The sequence below is a fragment of the Empidonax traillii genome, unplaced genomic scaffold, assembly GCF_003031625.1.
Source record: "Empidonax traillii isolate 1590-97213 ecotype Southwest subspecies unplaced genomic scaffold, ASM303162v1 scaffold206:size1282135, whole genome shotgun sequence".
NCBI classification, from domain to species: domain Eukaryota; kingdom Metazoa; phylum Chordata; class Aves; order Passeriformes; family Tyrannidae; genus Empidonax; species Empidonax traillii.
The window spans coordinates 550,245-567,748 of NW_020955399.1; the positions used below are offsets into that span (position 1 = coordinate 550,245).

Sequence of the window (17,504 nt, forward strand, 5' to 3'; positions counted from 1 at the left end):
CCATCCTCCACACAGACAGAGCCAACAAGTGAGTAAACGATGGCAGGTAACGAAGCTGAGGAATATGAAAAAATTCTGTGCAAGTGGAAAGCCCTTGTAACCTTCTCATGACTGACTATACCAAACTGGCATCTCTGAACATCAGTAAAAATCTCCTGTCCCTCCAGAGCTGAGTGCTATTGAGTGTTACTGTGTGCCATTTAGTGCAGTCTTAATGCCATCAAACTAGAGATACAAAGGAAAAACAGGGACACAGAAGCAAGATCTGAGCTGGCTGCTGCCAAGTCACAGCAAAGCTCAGCAACACTGAAATGTGTAACCTAGGAAGAAATTCCTGGAGCTTTATACTTAACTCATGGTTTTGTTCCTGCACAAAGCTAGCACAAAGAGGCACTTCAGTGTCTTGCGGGAAAAGTATGCATAGAGTCAAAGCTGGGACAGAACAAAAAAAGGCACTAGTCTGGAGCCAAATGAGAATGTTCAATAAAGTTTTACAATATATGAAGCAAAGGGAAAGCAGTCTGATAACCATCTACCGTTGCACCTGGTAGGTACATTAAAGCTCATTTACTTTCATTCTACAAAGGGAAACAGAGCCACTGTTTGGTGACTGGCATACTGGATTATTTTCACCTCTAGCTGTGCACACAAAAATCAATTCAAGTGTGGAAATGAGTCTGAGTACAGGAAAGCGAGCCAATACTGTCAGTACAGAATAACTGATGCAGCAACAGCAATAACAGAACTTTTTCCAGAGAAAAGATATTTAAGAAAAAATGTCATTTCCTATTTCAGTAAAGGGGAGTTAGATTGCAGAAAGACCATGTGAACTTCCCAGCTCTCAATTACATATTCACACATTTGTAAAGTTCCAGAAACACTTTATTTAAAAATGGAGTTGTAAATGCATATAACAAAATAACATACATAATAAATGTAACAAAAATAAATAAGGAGAACATGTTCATACAAAATAAGAACAGAGTAATGCAAAATGCTTATTACAGAACACAAAGGTATAAACGCCTGAAAGAACACAAACAGAATCTCGTATGAAGAGCCTGCACCTTTAATCCTTCCTAGCCATCTCCTACTTTCCACTTGAATCTGCAGAAAAATTATGTTCCCAAGCACTAAAAAAAAGAAGGAATTATGGTGATGGTTTGGTACACTTGGTTTTCAACACTTAGCTCTAATTTCCATTTACTTTTGCCCTTTAGCACCTTCAAAAAGTTTTCCCGTAGCCTCTGTAAACCAGTGTCGTTCAGGCTCCCACAGTTAGCTGGAGTAGAGCATATTGAGTCATACATGAAGACTGTTTGCTTTTATTTCTTTTTTTTTAAAGAAAATACGAAATCCATTATACAACAGATTAGTGGTTTTGTTTTTACAACTCTACAAAAAAAGTTTTTGCATTTTTATTAACTGGTCCAACTTTTACTGACTTCTGAAAGCCTGTACAATTTAAAAGTGTACAGAAAGTAGTTTTTTTTAAAAACAAATGTCATATAGGATTATTGCTGAAATATTAAAGACCATTTCATAAAAGCTGCAAAACTGTATCTTTAACCTTAATATATAGAGACTGATGCAAACATAAGAAAATTCCAGTCTATTAGTTACATTTAACAGAAAAAACATTCCTCCAAATTACAGTGTTCTGGAAATACAAAGTAATTTACTTTTATTCTTATTATTATTTCCGAATGTTAAGATACTGGGACAACTGATAAGGAAAATAGGCTTATATAGGAAACTTTAAATAGACTTGCTTTTCAGTGGTATAAGCAAAATGTCCATGTTAGCAGTCGTCTTCCAGAATCCTTTTAAATATGTAAGACAGAGACAGCTTTACTAGCAAGACTACAGGAAAATATACAGAAGCAAATAAAATCATTTGCTTGGGAGTGCATCTATTGATTAAGCAAATCATGACAACTCTATTTCCAAGTCCCCTAAAGAAAATTTTACACCTCATGATCATTCCAAATAAACAGTAATTTCTTTGTAAGCTTATGCTGCATTTGGATTGGTGAGAGCCCATTTCCCTCAATATGCTTTAACACGTCCCACAGTGCTGTATGTTTAAATTTATTTCCTAGTTTCAACAAACATTTGGACAGAAAGGAGATATGAAATACTTCTACTGTCATTAACATCAAAAAGACATTTGACGAAGATCAAAAAGTGCCAAATAGTCCTTTCAGAAAGTGGATTAAAACACTGTAATGATAATACAAGGACAGTATTATCAGTTTTCTATGTACACCAAAACACTGGTTGCTGTTTAATGATATCGATATGTTCACCTACCACTCCCAGCAAATCTTAGTGCAAACATAATATGTGAACTTATTTGTAAACCCCAAGACAATTTACGCAGCAACAAGGTTATATAAATCACAGAACTGTTTGAGATTTTCCAGTATATGAGAATGAATGCTTTCTGAAGTCTGTCTTACTTTTGCAGTAATGTGTCATTGTAGTCAAAGATAATGTTTCCTATATAAATCATCTAATTCAGAACCAAATGTAACTGTTCAACAGTTCTGTACAAGCTTTAGTGGAGGAATTCCATTCATTAGAGCAGCTTGGCAAAGAGATCTGGGGTTTCAGTAACATTAAATGTTAGACCGCTTGCATGGCTTTTAAAAAGAAATAAATCTATTAAGGGAAAACTGCTGATATAATAATTCTTTTGCAAAGCACACAACCACAAAGGGCAAACCTGCCACAATCTGCTTTCCTACACTGGTATCTATGAATAACTTTATGATTTGAAAAGGATTTGTGTGACAATCAAAGCATCACAATTAAAGAAAACTGGTTTAATAAAACAACTGCTGTTTGACCAAGCCTTTTTTTTTTTTAATTATAAAAACCAATATTATAATTTTTCCTTGATTTCTAAACATTCCACATGAAAGGTTTTTGTATCAAACACCGAGATGTCACTCACGCAGAGTGGCATCCTCCTCTTCCCCATCTGGGTTAAACCTATTGAACTGTATGCTGAAATCTGCCTCAGATTCAGCGTTTTCAAACTCAGCTGTAACAGGGCCGGTGGAAGGTCGAACAGCCCGAGCTTCGGGCTGGCAGTTTGGCTGCACTTGAGGGCGGGTACCTTGGGAACCAGGACTGGACTTCGGCTTCGGCTGAGCTGGTAAGATGGGGCTGGCGAATCCCAAGTTGCTCAAAGCATCCAGGGTACCATCAGGGTCAATCATAGCATTAATTGCTAAGCAATAAGAAAAGATGAAAAGGATAGGGAAGAAACCATAAAAAAATATGATTTTCTGTTACTATAAAAATAAGGAAATCCTTTTCTCACACTTTTTTTTCTATGATGGCAGACATGAGTTTTTATGTGCGCTGCCCATGACAAAGCAGTGGCACATCCAACACAGATACAAACTGATCAGTCACTATCTATGTTAGTATCAGTCAGTTAGTATCTATTTAGCTAGTTTATGTGGCTTTTCCTCCTAATGTTACTGCTATACTATGCTTTATTGCAAGCCTACACCCTGCAAATAGCCAGAGTTGCTAATTCCATGAATGGATGAAATTTGTATACAAGAGCAGTCATTTATTCATAGTGGGGGCAAACCAAAACACCTAGTACCATTTAATTTTATTATACTATTAACATATTTGTCACATTTAACAGCAATTCTTTTTTATTTCCAAAAATGTACTAACATCTATTTGCACACCACTGCATACACAAGGAAACAATCTGGCCTAATTTATTTATATTCTCTAAACACAATATAATTTGTAATAAATTAACATTTTTTAATTATGATTGAGCATAAAACAAATACTAATTTGTTTCTAAAGGTGGTTAATGACTCCTCCTGAAATATTCTTTTTTAAAACATGTTTTGCAAAGGATTAAATCTGAATACTAACAATAACAAATATAGGAAATTTACAACTAACATAATAATGATAAGCATGGGCCTACTAATCAATTTGACCACTCCATTGTTAAAAAATAAACTAAGTATAAATAATACACAAATAAGACTGCAACTTCTATTTAAAAAATACTCAGTTTTTAAGCTAATTTTGATAAATGGAATATATGTCTAATTGGTAGACCTTTTAAGCAAAACATACTTCTTTCCACTTTATATATAGATAAGACTTTATGTGTGAAAAGTAAAGTAACTTTTCAATTTTGTAGTCTGCGGGCTCCACAGTTACAACAATTGGATTTTGCAGTGTGAAGGGAAGATGTCAAGAGCTAATTCTAAATTTTCATTTCATCATAATGGAGACAGCTGTGGGGTTTTTTTGAGATTTCCTGCAGATTACAGTCTCAGTGCATCCCTTATACTGAACTGTGCTACACATGAGGGTATTACTGATGTGCAGAACCTATTTCATAAAGCCTAATCTCAGGATTCCCTATCACCTGCTCTTCAATATTTACCAAAATATTTCTATTAAGAATGTTTCACAAATAATTACTTAGGGATTCTCAGGACCATGTAATTCTTAGTTGAGCCTTTTCTCACCCATATAAAAGGATATGATCAAAAAACCCGTGGTGTTTGTTTACCAAATGTGCCAGCAATTATATATTAATGTATGTAACCCATACTGTGAACATATTTTAGTATATCACAGTAACTTTATTTCATGGTATAGATATACACATACATATTAAAAGAATTTGAAGCAAGGAGTCACAGAAGAGAAAAAAGATTTGTACCTTGCAGCTGTTTCTCGACTCGTTTGAGCTCCTGTAAGATTGATGATATTTCCTAGAAAAGAAATTATCATGTTTCATTATGAAAAAAAGAAACTATCAGTAGTGAACAATCCCCCTCCCCAACCTTTGCAATTGCAATATGCTATTTGGGTTGACCTTCCTGGCAACAAGAACACCCTTGCTAGTGGTGATCCAGCCATGTCCTCCACAGGTCGTGGTTGGCAGCCCTTGAAGCTGGAGAGCCGTGTCTCACTCAGAATATGGAGCTCCTCCACGCTGGCTGCCTGCTGTGGTCCATAAAACCCCATCCTGTCCCTTCCTCATCTGCTGTGCCACCTCTGCTCCAGCACAGACTTACAGACACCACTGTGTCTATAGATTTCTGTAGAAATCGGGCAAACACAGCAAACTTTTAAAGGAAAGTTAAACCCAGTATTAAATGGAATCGAGTGACTTATAACCTTGCTCAGATGTGAGTCAGAAAGTGAGCTGACTGCATCAGGATTCTGACTGCAACCACTGGCCCCTGTGCCCACGAGACCCCGTACATCACATCAGTGTTGGGGCCTCAGGACTCATTTGCCGTACATACTTTTCTCCACTGTGCTGCACTACTTGTTAACACAGACATAGCCACAGCAACGCACTCAGAAAACAAAGCAATCATTAAATGTACCACACCTTAAACTACAGAATCACAGAATATGCTGAGATGGAAGGGACCCATCAGGATCATCGAGTCCAAATCCTGGCCCTGCACAGGGCACCCTAAGAATCATATCCTGTGCCTGAGAGCATTGTCCAAACACTTCTTGAGCTCTGACAGGCTTGGTGCCACGACCACTTCCCTAGGTCATTTCCCTGGTTGTTGAATTAACATATTTATATTAATATAAATATGTAAATCCTACAACTGAAGGATCCTACACTGAAGAACAGTTGTTAATCCAACTACTGAGGAGAGCTGTCAGGGGTATTCTAAAGCTGAGAATTTTCAAAGGCACTGATTTCAGAAAACCATTTAACTCATTTCAGGAAGCCATTTTGTAGTAAGTACTGTGATTTTTGTGGGTGGCAAAGAGATTGATTATCTTGAATTTTACACAGTCATTATGTTTAAGAAGATTCCACATCTGAGTTGCACATCAATGTTCCAAGGACAAAACAAACATCTGTTATAACAGTCCTCTCTTAAAATTTAATAATGATCTGTGACAGAAATAAGCACTGCATTTGAACAATATTTGCTCTGAAAACTGAGTAGAAACTTGAAAATCACAGACAAAAAAACACCCCGAAGAACCCTCTCACTTTCAAACAATATGAGATGCTTTAGTAAATTGAAAAAATTTGCAGAATGATTAAATTAGAAATAAATATACAACTAACATTTTTCTATTTTAAAGAATTGATTGAACCCCCATATTCAGGACAAAAGACTAAATTTGGATCTTATGCTGGACATGGATAAGAGAAACTCCTTATACTATAATATTTCTAGAATTAGAAACTTCCATGAGGAACCTGCTTAATTAAACTTTAAAAAATAAAAAAACCTTATCAGTGAATCTATTAAATTATAACACTGAGTTACTAACAATTGCTCTTAATAAATATACCATTCTGCAGAAATTACTGGCCAAGCTTTCCATACTTCCAGGAAAAATCAATCTGGAGGAGTTTAATAACCCATGATGAGCTAACAGAAAAGTGCTAGCCTGTTCAATGCCAGAGGAAATGTACTCACATTTGACTTGTGAGCATTCCAGTATGAAGTGTGTGAGCAGTTTCCTCTCCCACCTTTCCCTCAGGAAAAAACTCCACTTCTGTAAGCCTTAACAGCATGGTACTGCAGATAGATAATTTAACTAGACTCTCTGCCTGCTCTCACATTCAAGAATGTATTTCGAACCCTACACTCTGTGTTTAGAAGTAGAGGAGAAGTGTACTAAGAAATAACACGTATGCTCCATCCCCTCACACTGTCACACAGTCTGCTCAGGAAATGCTCTCAATTAGGCAGGGTGGAAGGGGATATGAATCAGCTGGAGTTGTAATGGGAGCCCTATGGTTACTGCTCCCAGACAAAATCAAGAGAATTACTTTTCATTGAAGAGTCCTTTTCTTGCCATGTGTCTATGGATTATTTTCATTACATTTAGCAAAACACAACAATTTCTCTAAATATTAATAATCAGTGTTAATAGTATTAAGTATTAATGAGCAGTAGGCAGTTTTTAGATTGTAAAACAAGTTAATTTAAAAGCAATCTAACATTCAAACTAATGGTTGTGACCTTTTGTTAAACAAATGTACTGATGGTCTATATATAGTCTGAATCCCTTTGACTGCATTCTTTATCTGAGAATTTCCCCAAAACAATTCCTTGTTTCTTTATAAGACAGTAAACCTTAGTAATTATTAAAGCAGACTAGGTTTATTCTTGAAATATATGTGGTGTCTGAACAAAACCTCTTAAAATTTTTGCCCTTATGCCACTGAAAACAACACATTCCTCTACTCATTATTTAGGCGTTAGATAAGCAGCATAGTCAGTCCTAGAAGAGAACTATTCATACCATGCTCGATGTTTTCACAATAGGAACTTCACTTTCAGCTCGCAACTTGTTTTCAATTTCTTCCCAATTTCTGTCTTTGTCCTTAAATAATATTCTAGAAGAAACAAATTTAAAACCACTGTTAAAAAAAAAACCAAACACATCCAAAAATTAAAACTGAAAGATTAGATAACACAATATGAGAAAGCAGCATAGGGCGTACTGTATAAAAGTAAACTCTCAAATGTTGAAACCTGACAGGATCCAATCATACAGTTTAAATTTTCAGGGAAGAATACAGGGTTTCAGCAAAATCATTCTTATTGACATTAAAATGGCAGTTCTGTGACTAAATACTTGCTTATAGAGTCGAAAAGACACAGATGTTTCTTTCCTCCAGCACAAAGACATTTCTTTAAAAAAATCCAACTATTTTCTGTAGTCAGATAATTCCCCTTTATACTGCATTTTATAACAACTGCAAAACATAAGGTAAATAAATGCATCTTTTATATTTGTATTCTCTATTAATTTAATAAAAAATAAAACCACTTCAGGAAATTAAAAAAATACATTTCACAGAAGAAGTTTCCATTGAAAAGTCTCAATACCTAAATTTTATGTGCATATATATATTTATATATGTTTTAGTAGCATGAGTATCACTTGTATTACATGTTTAAAGAAGTATCTTATATTTGTGAAACCCCAAAGCATACTGTGAGATTCCCTTTTTTAATGTTTTACTTCCCTGCTTGATAAATAGCTTTTGTTTGCATTGTCATATCATAAATATACTTTAAACTGTCTACACTGGCAGAACTGGAAAAAAAAAAAGGAGAAAAAAAAGATATTTAAGGTCTGGTAAGTGACACCACAATGACATAGAGGAGTCCAAATCCACTTCTTCTTTAATTTTAAAGTTAAAAGTTCAAAAATAGCTGCAGTAAAACTGTTAAGCAAAGAAACCAACCAATTTCAAATCACGACCAAAAAGTAGTACATTTTAAAGAAATTATTTGTGTAAGTATGTCTCTGAGGAAAGAATTTTGAAGGTGGAAGTTCATGATATATTAAATCTCATAAAGACTAAGAATCTGAAAGAAAGCTGGGAGACTTGGTATTGCATTTCTATTCACCTTTCTTCAGTTATTTATACCCTAGGGAAAATTCCACTCTCTATTATTATCCTGTCAAGAGAGTCTAATTTTGCAAAATATGTACTACCCTGCCTTATTTTATCAATACACAGATGTCCAGAGACAGCCCATCCAGAAGGTGCTTTAACTCTTCTTCTGTCTTTGAGGTCTTCACTCACTGCTGCTTCAGAATGTGTTTATGTCGGAGGTTTCGCTGAGAGGAAGTGCTACTTGGATGTCACAGTGCCATGGGATTAAGGCAAATGACCACTTCTGCCAACTGACTTGAGTGTATGCAAGAAAGTCAATTCGTTCAAGAGTAAACATCAATACATATTGGGGGGGGGGAGGAGGGAGGAAAAAATAAATTAAAAGTAATCGAAACTGCAGTGAAGAAAATGTGAAACCCCTAATGGCCTCAAATAGAGTCATCATCTTTTATCAAAGTTCATCATCAGAGGTATGGCAAAATTCTCTTTTGTTCCTGAAGGGAGTGCAGAACCTTACAAAGACATACAACTGCAAACCTGGATACCACAAAGTCCAATTACAATGGAAAATTTAGGATTTGGCTGCCACTAAGGAGTTCAAATAAACACATAAAAAAAAAAAAGGCAGAGACACACACTGGAAATTATCAGGAACATAGAAAATAAGGCTTTATTTAGCAGCAAACAACACTAGAGGAAAAACAATATAAGCTATTGTGACATTGTGTGACTTTTCATTTACCTTCTTGCCATGTTTTTTAAAAATAATTGTATCTTGATGTATTATCATTAGTGCCTTTGCTTGTGTTATGTGGTGGTCTGTCTTACTCTTTTAGAGATAATGTTCTTACTCCTGTTTTACAATCTGAAAACCTTTGATTTCATTGGTCACTTTATTTAAAAAAAAAAAAAGGAAGAAAATGAAAGCAGTAATTAAAAATTTTGAAACTGTTATTACTTTGACTACAAAGTAGGCAGGCCAATTTGTTTTTACTATAAATTTAGGAAGCCTATTTCCTTTTTACTTCATCTTTCTAAATTCTTCACTTAGTTCATTTTAACTTCCTGGGGGATCTTAATCTCTGTCTGCTTTCACCTTTCCCTTTCTAAGGGTATTCTTCAAGTTAAAAGAACATATTTATAAATGCTTACTGCCTTCTGCTCTTGCTTTTCACTACCTTCTGAGGCAAGTCTTACTTGACTGTGCTGGAACCTCATTTTTCTTTCATGGCACTTTGCAGGGTGCACAGCAAACTGCAGAGACCAGCATGTAGTGCCTCCACTGACCTGCACGCTTTGCCTAAATTTTGCCTGACTAAAGAGGCACTTGCCTGCTATATGCCAGTAACACTCCTTTCATGCTGCAGAGCACTGATAAAACCATGCACGTCTTCTCACTGCCAAACCTACTTACCTCTTCTCTTCGTAATCTCTGCAATTTTTCTGCAAACTCACTGAAATGCATAAAAGCACACATACATGCTAGGTAGAGAATGGACTGATAGCAGCCCTAAGGAGAAGGGCTTCAGGAGGCTGGTGGATGAGAGGCTGCACATGACCCAGCAACGTGCACTCTCAGCCCAGAAAGCCAAATGTGTCCTGGGCTGCATCAAAAGCAGTGTGGCCAGCAGGGCAAAGAGGGGATTCTCCCTCCTACTCCACTCTGGTGAGATCTCACTTGCAGTGCAGCATCCAGCTCTGGGGTCCACAGCATAGGAAGGACATCAACCTTTTGGAGCGAGCCCAGAGCAGGGCCACCGAGTCGCCCAGAGAGCTGGAGCACCTCTCTTATGAAGACAGGCTGAGAGAGTTGGGATTGTTCAACCTGGAGAAGAGAAGGCTCCAGGGATATCTTGAAGCAGCCTCCTAGTACCTAAAGGGAGCCTGCAAGAGAGCTGGATAGGGACTTTTTATAAGTGCATGTAGTGATAGGACAAGGGAGAATGGTTTCAAACTGAGAGTAGGATTGGATTAGGTTAGATATTAGGAAGAAATTCTTTACTATGAGGGTGGTGAGGTACTGGAACAGGTTGCCCAGAGAACAAGTGTTCAAGGGCAGGTTGGATGGGGCTTTGAGCAATCTCATCTGATGGCAAGTATCCTTGCCCACAGAAGGGGGGTTGGACCTAAATGATCTTCAAGGTCCCTTCCAATCCAAAACATTCTGTGATTCTACGAAAAGGCAGAAAAGCAAACAAACTGCTTATCTGCTTCCTGAGAATCCACCACAGTAATTTGTTAGCAAAGAATGGGTTATAGGATACATGGCAAGAATGCTGCAGAATTTTAAAATATAATGCAGTTTTGTGTATTCCAGGAAATAAGAACCTGATTATACAGGTTGAAAAAAAAAAAACAGAAAAAACCCTTAGCAATACCCAACCTATGACCTTACCCTGAAGAAAATAACAAATAGGCAGAGAAAGTGGTGAAAGGAAAGAACCAGGCACTTGTATCTGGTTAAATCTGTACCTCATGCTAGTACTCGGGTTAAAAAACCCAGTTTGGCCAGCACTGGGAGGATCTAGCTGAGGAACACAGTATCAAAAGCTTCTCTCAAGCTCATTTCTTAATATAACGTAGGAATGATGACAGAACTCAATGGAACCTGGAACATTACCTATAAATTAGAAACTGAAATGGCAGTGGGGAAGCAGGGAAGAAACTAGTCAAGCAAAAAGATATATATTTCATTTTGTCCTCCTACTCATTTATTTTCATGACTGACTTTAGCTAATTTTAATTTCTGATAGATCTGCTTGTCAAGAATGACTGACAATATTTATGTTCTTAATACTTTAGCCAAAGTGAAATTGGTCTTTCTATAGAGCTAACTTTTGCAACTAAAATATGACAGAAAGAAGAGTGTTCACTCTCACAGGAAGCATGTCTTTCTCCATTTGGCTCCAGTTAGAAAGGATGTAATTTTTTAATACATGTGATGTAAGTTGTAAGGACTACAATTGCCCTTTATTGTCTGTGCTCTCCGCAGATAGGTTTACAATGGTATCAAAAAAATTTGAGGAAGGACTTGTAAAACACAGTCAGGCTTGCTGGCTTACTCTTACTTGGTGCCTCTAAAAATTTCTCCTCTCCTTTTAAAGAATTGATTCTTCACTCAGGAATATTCTTCCTACTAGAAATGGCAGGACTAGAAATGGTAGATGATCTATAGTTTTAACCAATTTATATAGATAATATTTTCTTCCTGATTTCTATGGTCAAATCTTCTTTAGTATTCACATGAGAATACAATCTTCAGGTATGTTGGTATTTTGCTGCTTTTACTATTTGCATCACCCTGTGCTGATACAAATTTGTGATTTGATGTTTAATCTGTCACTCATGTAATATTTCAGTATCTGACACTTCCTTGACAAACCAAATAATTACAGATCTAGAATTTTCTCACATTCAGAAAATTACGCACAAAGATCAGCCAAATGACTTATTTTTAATGTTCTCTATTTTAAAATTATCAACTGCACAAAGACATGAAGAAGCCCATGTGAATGATATGACCCTGAACTTTGTATTTAGAATTTTCTTTTTTTCTTGCCAACCAAAGTGGTCACCAAGTGGTTGTACACTCACACATTTAAGTTAAATGCAACTGTTGATAGAGCAACATGTTACAATTTTTGACATGTCTACACTTTCTCTTAGCTTCTTATGTAATGTAATGGCCAGTCTTCGCGAACGAAGAACCGGGGAAGGTCTTTACACCTTCCAGCCTGCGCATTGGATTTTTTAGGTGAGACACAGTGTGCGCGGAACTGAGCCCACCCTTTAATCCTAAATCCTATGATGGAATCTAACTATCCAAGCAGGAATTTTCAATTAAAAATGACAGGTGGCTACATCTGTTGTTTTAGATTTAGAAGTCAATAGTGACCACACTGTCTCCAGAGCAAGTTGTTTTTCAAAAGGATGTGGAATCCCTACAAAAACTTAGTAAACACATAGAGATCAATTTTACAATTCAGCAAAATTTTAACCCCATCTTTTAAGGAAGGAAGCTTTACAAGAGTTGCATAGAGGTCACGTAATTTTTGCACAGCATCTGCGTATGTTGGAACAGCTCCTCTGTTGGATATATGATGGATATTGTTCTGTCCATCTAAACTTTGCTGATATTTCTCATCATATAACGCAAAATAAACATTCCAAATCTTTCTGAATGCTAAAAATGCCACAGTTAACATTGCTTTTTTAAAAGACAAGTTGCTACTAAGTGTATTGCTCTGTTTGTATTATGCATTACTCTTTTAGTGGGAATATTGAAGAGAGCAGACATTTTCAGCAATAAAAAAATAATTTTTAAAAACCCACCTGATTTTGCCAGCTGTTTTGTCTATGGATTGTCTTATCTTGCGAGAAAACTGGAAGACTGAGGACAACAGCAAACTGTCCCCCATAACCTGCAATAAGATTTAATAAAAAGGGATATTATTAGTTTAACGAGAATTAAATACAAACAATTCCATATATTTTGGTATCTTCAACATTAAATTATCATACTTGTGTTTTAAGTAATATCATATACAATTATATTTGAACATTTTGCAAATAAAATAATATATGATATTTTCCAATATTAATGCCACCTGCTACTGGTAGGAAAGAAAGGATATTGTCTAGAATATTAAGTGGAGAGATAACTGTAAAAGCTTAAAATAGACACATTACTGGAGAGAATCCTGTTGTGTACTCACTTCATCTCTGCTCCAAGTCCTTCTCCGGGTAATTGTTGGGGGATCGAGGGCATCTGTCAGCTGAGGTCTGGCATCACTAGGCCGACCATTCCCCTCTGGTGGTTTCGAATGCACTACTGGAGGGATTTTTCTAAAATTGAGACTTTCATCAAAAACTCGGTCCACCAACTGGGGGATAAAAGAAAAATGCATTTTATGAAATCTACTGGATACATGTAAAAATCAGATTCCTATTTTCTCTTCCTGAAACAGTTTACAAGATGCCTATCAAATATAAATCATTCTGTTGTCTGATATAGTATAAAATGATTGATCTCTTATGTAAGACTATCTTGTAAAAATGAATTTTTGGTTTGTTTTTTTTTTTAAATATGAGACTACTTCACAGAAATTTTGCTTATGGGTAGGTAATAAATTAGTTACCTATAAACCGGTACTGAATAATTTATTCCTTTGATCAAAGAATATATCTGTGGAATTAAGTAGAGTTCTCTGAAATGCAGGGGTTTTCTCCAGATTAGTCACAGTGTTACAGAAAGACCTATACTACCTAAAGGAGATACTGCCATCTGGAGTACATACACAATGTACCATATTTATCAAAGAAGAAAATAGTTATTTAGTAATATAAAAATGGGAATGATCTAACTGGTTCTGAGAAAATAAACACCTTGTTTCCTCTAAGTTTAGCCATAGTCCATGAGAATTTAAACCAAAATATATGTGAGTGCATTTATGATTTTTCAGACTACCCAACTCACAGATTTCTTATTACTGTTTATATCTTTTTTTCCACAGAAAAAGACAGTATTAAACTAACCACAGTAAACTAATGTATTAACCGAATTTTATGTACACAAAAATGAATAAAACACATTTTGAAAGGAACACTATGAAGAAAAAAAATGCAGTAAACATTTACAACACATTATTATGGTGAATTGTAACATGGTAGAAAGTGATGATTTAAATTCAGATTAACATGTGTACCAGCATTAGACCTGTGATGGTTACTAGAACAAGTTAGTCAATATATTCATAGAACAGCACAGCAGAGACAGTCAAAGAATATAAGACTCATTAGAAGCATAATGCAAACTTATTTCAGGGTAGTTTTTGACAATGTCATTAAGAAAGAAGATGGTACCTAAGTATTTCAGTGTTCAGAAGACAAAAGTTTTATGTCACCTGTGAAAAGAGTGACTTTTTTGTTTTTAATAGCTATGAAAAGAATTAAATATATACAGTTATATACATTTGAGCATACACACTAGTATATTTAAATGCACTTAGATACTATATAATGGTATCTAAGGCTACAGACAAGCAAGAAGTGTAACTATCTTGTTCCTATGTTTCGTGGAAAAAAAGAGACAGACAGATAGTATGCATCCTTTTGACAAGCTGTGTTCACAGAATAACTTCTGGCTTGTTTGTTGAAATGTAAAGGAACTTTAAATCAAAAAAAAATGTAGAGATCATGCACACGGGTTGAGTGAAAATAACTAAAAAGCTATGCAAAAATGCTAAAAGCAAAAGAAATAAAGAAAAGGAAGAACCTTATGCATTTCTCCATGAAGATCTCCTACCTCTTCTCTAGTGTCTATGGCAGAGCCAGGGGTGGTGGCAGCAGTGCTTACTGTGGTACTGGGGGCAGTGCCTGATGAAGTCACTGAATCTATCTCTCCTGCTACATCGTTGATTTCCCGTGCGATGAGAGCCAGATCTTGACTGATCCTAGTAATAAAGAGAGTGTTACATTCTCCCCTACAAATGCATTTGGGCCGGTAGAGCCCAACCTTGGCAGCCTTCCAGGTATTGAGTTCCAGTTCCTTATAACTGTGCTATGAAAATGCGTATGACCTTCTAAACTGGAAGTTTATTTGCAGAACCATAAAAGAAAATTTTAACAGCATGCCTTTCTAGAGGAAGAAGGTAGAAGGCAATCGCAGAAGACAGAGTGTCCTTGTTTTCTTTCTAAGTACATCTAAGACAGGGGATGCACTGGAAATATTGCAGAGACCTGTGTACATGCAGTAAATCTGAAACATTCAGACAGCATTTAGTTCATACTGTAGTTTACCTGTTTGCAAAAAAACATCTTCAGGACCCTTAATTATGTAGCAGCCCTGCAGCTCGCTCACATGTCTGAAATTCCAGACCAATATCCTCAAACCTCAAATTTAATCAAGACAAGTTTTCCAGTGGGAAAAACAGAACATAACTGTAAAAACCCAGGCACAACAAAAATACATCTGAATTCTCAGCTGAAGATTCCTTTTCCTTTCTTCTGATCCATCACTTAAAAAAACCCCCAGCTTTGCTCTTATTCTGCTCAGAACAGGGAAGAAGTTTGGCTAGCTCAGCTTGTGCTACTCCTCCCCAGGACACCCCAAAAGGAAGAGGGAACAAGAAAAGAACTCCCACAAAGCAAAAGTTAAAAGCCCTTACTAACTATGGCACCCTGAATCTCCAGCTTGGATCACAGAGTTCAGAAGACCTAGAATTCAGAGCAAACTGCCAAGTGATCCCCTTTCACACTTCTGCGTTAGAGGCCTGAAGGCATAGGAGTCGACAGTGCTACTTCTGCACCACCAAGGACTCGGTGAATTGCACCACCCACCACTCAAGCAGGAGGAGGTACACAGCCATGTGACAGTGACACGCCAGGCTGGGCAGAGATGGATTGTTCAAGGTAAGCTTTTTCTGCTCTTTATTTTCACTTTGTCTTCAAGTCAGAAAGAATGGACACCACTGACCTAGAGATAGTTTAAGACAGCAGAATTTCAACTACAAAGGCAAATGTAACTAGAGAAACTTCCAGTCAAATTCCTACACTGTATTTTGTGGCAAAACAACAGCAATAGGCAACGAAGTGAAACTTTGTGTAGCTTAGGTACATTTATAGTTGAGATAAGGCTGTAGAAGATTACGTGGCAATTATCCATGACAACTCAAGACAGTATTTCTGATTTTAAACTATCAAAGACTGGAACAGTAAAGCATAAAACAAGTAAACTGTTCATTTAAATAAATTAAAATATGATAAGAGCCTATTTAACCTAACTATTACAACTTTTGGGTCAATTTCAATTTATATTTCATGTTCTTATATATACATGCCATTAAAAGTCCAATATTCTAAGTAGTAGAGATACTAAAACATCTACTTCCATTGTTTCATACAATCATCTAACTATCTCCTTAAAGACAGAAATTGCTAATAATCACATTTGAATTTCTGGGACAAATTCTGGTATTTAATGAATAGTTGTAAAGAAAATAAAAACCAGGAGACTTCAATTATCAACAAATCGTCCCGAAGACAAATGCTTTTAAACACCATAATCAAAAGTAGTATCAATCAACTAAGACTGAACTCTTCACAGAAATCAGCAATGCTTCAACATGCCACATCTGAGTTCTTCCCAAGCAATGAATATTACATAAAATGTCAGACGTTTATATAAAAATGTATTCAAACAAATCCTGAAAGTATCAGAATAAACAACTCTAACATGGATGGGAAGCAACTTAGTAGATAATTATCACAGTCAAATACCAGTCAAGTGAACAAAATCTGGAACAATTTTCAATGTGACATTAAGCTATAGCCAGTACTCAATTAAGTTTCTGTATAGAAACAATAGAGGGCAATAAACAAACACCACTGTGAAAAAGAAAACCAGAAACCAGTTGTGAGTATTCTGACTTTTCATAAATGAAGTGTTCAAGTAATTCTACATTAACTTCTAGAAACATAAAGTATTGCTTAAGGAGTATGTTTTGTGTAATTGGGGCCAAGAGATTTGGGCTTTAGGTACACACTATTTACTCTGCTGCAACTGCAGGATGCCTTGCAGATTTTTACTGCTTTCTGCATCACACCTAGCAATCATAAAAGGTAAATCAATTTATTCCCAGAGGCAAAATCAAAATAAACCTCAAATTCCCTATCCCCTCCAACCCGCTCCAGGAAATACTGCTATTAGATTCACTCAGTAAGCAGACTCACACAGCTACACAGGGAACAAGACTCAGTTTTCAATGCACTGGAAAAGGTGAGAACATGGAGCTTGGGATGCAGAAAGCATGACTACCTTTTTCAAAAGCCTGGAACTCTAGTTCTTATTTAACTGTAGGGAAAGAATACACAGTATCAGAAAAAAGAAATAGGAATACTTCTAAGGTATCTGTAATAGTGCTGAATTGCTGGATTACCAAGAACATTTTTATGCTTAGTCTTTGTTACACTTCCTCACTATACTAAGTTGATTTTGTAGAAATACTTAAACATTCTTAAATAAAATATAAGTGAAGCTCCTGTTATTCTGAGGGTGTATACTCCCTCCAAGTCAAAGTGGCTTCAAATCAAATTT

At 36.1% G+C, this 17,504-nt stretch overlaps 1 protein-coding gene across 11 annotated transcripts in view; it reads right to left on the bottom strand.

Annotated features, from left to right (window-relative positions):
• Positions 1-1,332: 1,332 nt before the first annotated feature.
• Positions 1,333-17,504, bottom strand: part of CEP170 (centrosomal protein 170) — a 103,441-nt gene continuing 87,269 nt past the window's right edge. For 6 of the 11 annotated variants that reach the window (XM_027887283.1, XM_027887284.1, XM_027887279.1 and 3 more), the window contains 6 exons: positions 14,685-14,862; positions 13,126-13,293; positions 12,743-12,831; positions 7,303-7,396; positions 4,724-4,775; positions 1,333-3,238 (listed from right to left, as the gene is read on the bottom strand). In XM_027887283.1, the coding sequence (XP_027743084.1) occupies positions 2,952-3,238; positions 4,724-4,775; positions 7,303-7,396; positions 12,743-12,831; positions 13,126-13,293; positions 14,685-14,862 (868 nt within the window). In that variant the 3' untranslated portion in view covers positions 1,333-2,951. Of the gene's footprint in view, positions 3,239-4,723; positions 4,776-7,302; positions 7,397-12,742; positions 12,832-13,125; positions 13,294-14,684; positions 14,863-17,504 lie in introns of those variants that run through there. The other 5 variants (XM_027887286.1, XM_027887280.1, XM_027887278.1 and 2 more) reach the window with 3 other exon arrangements.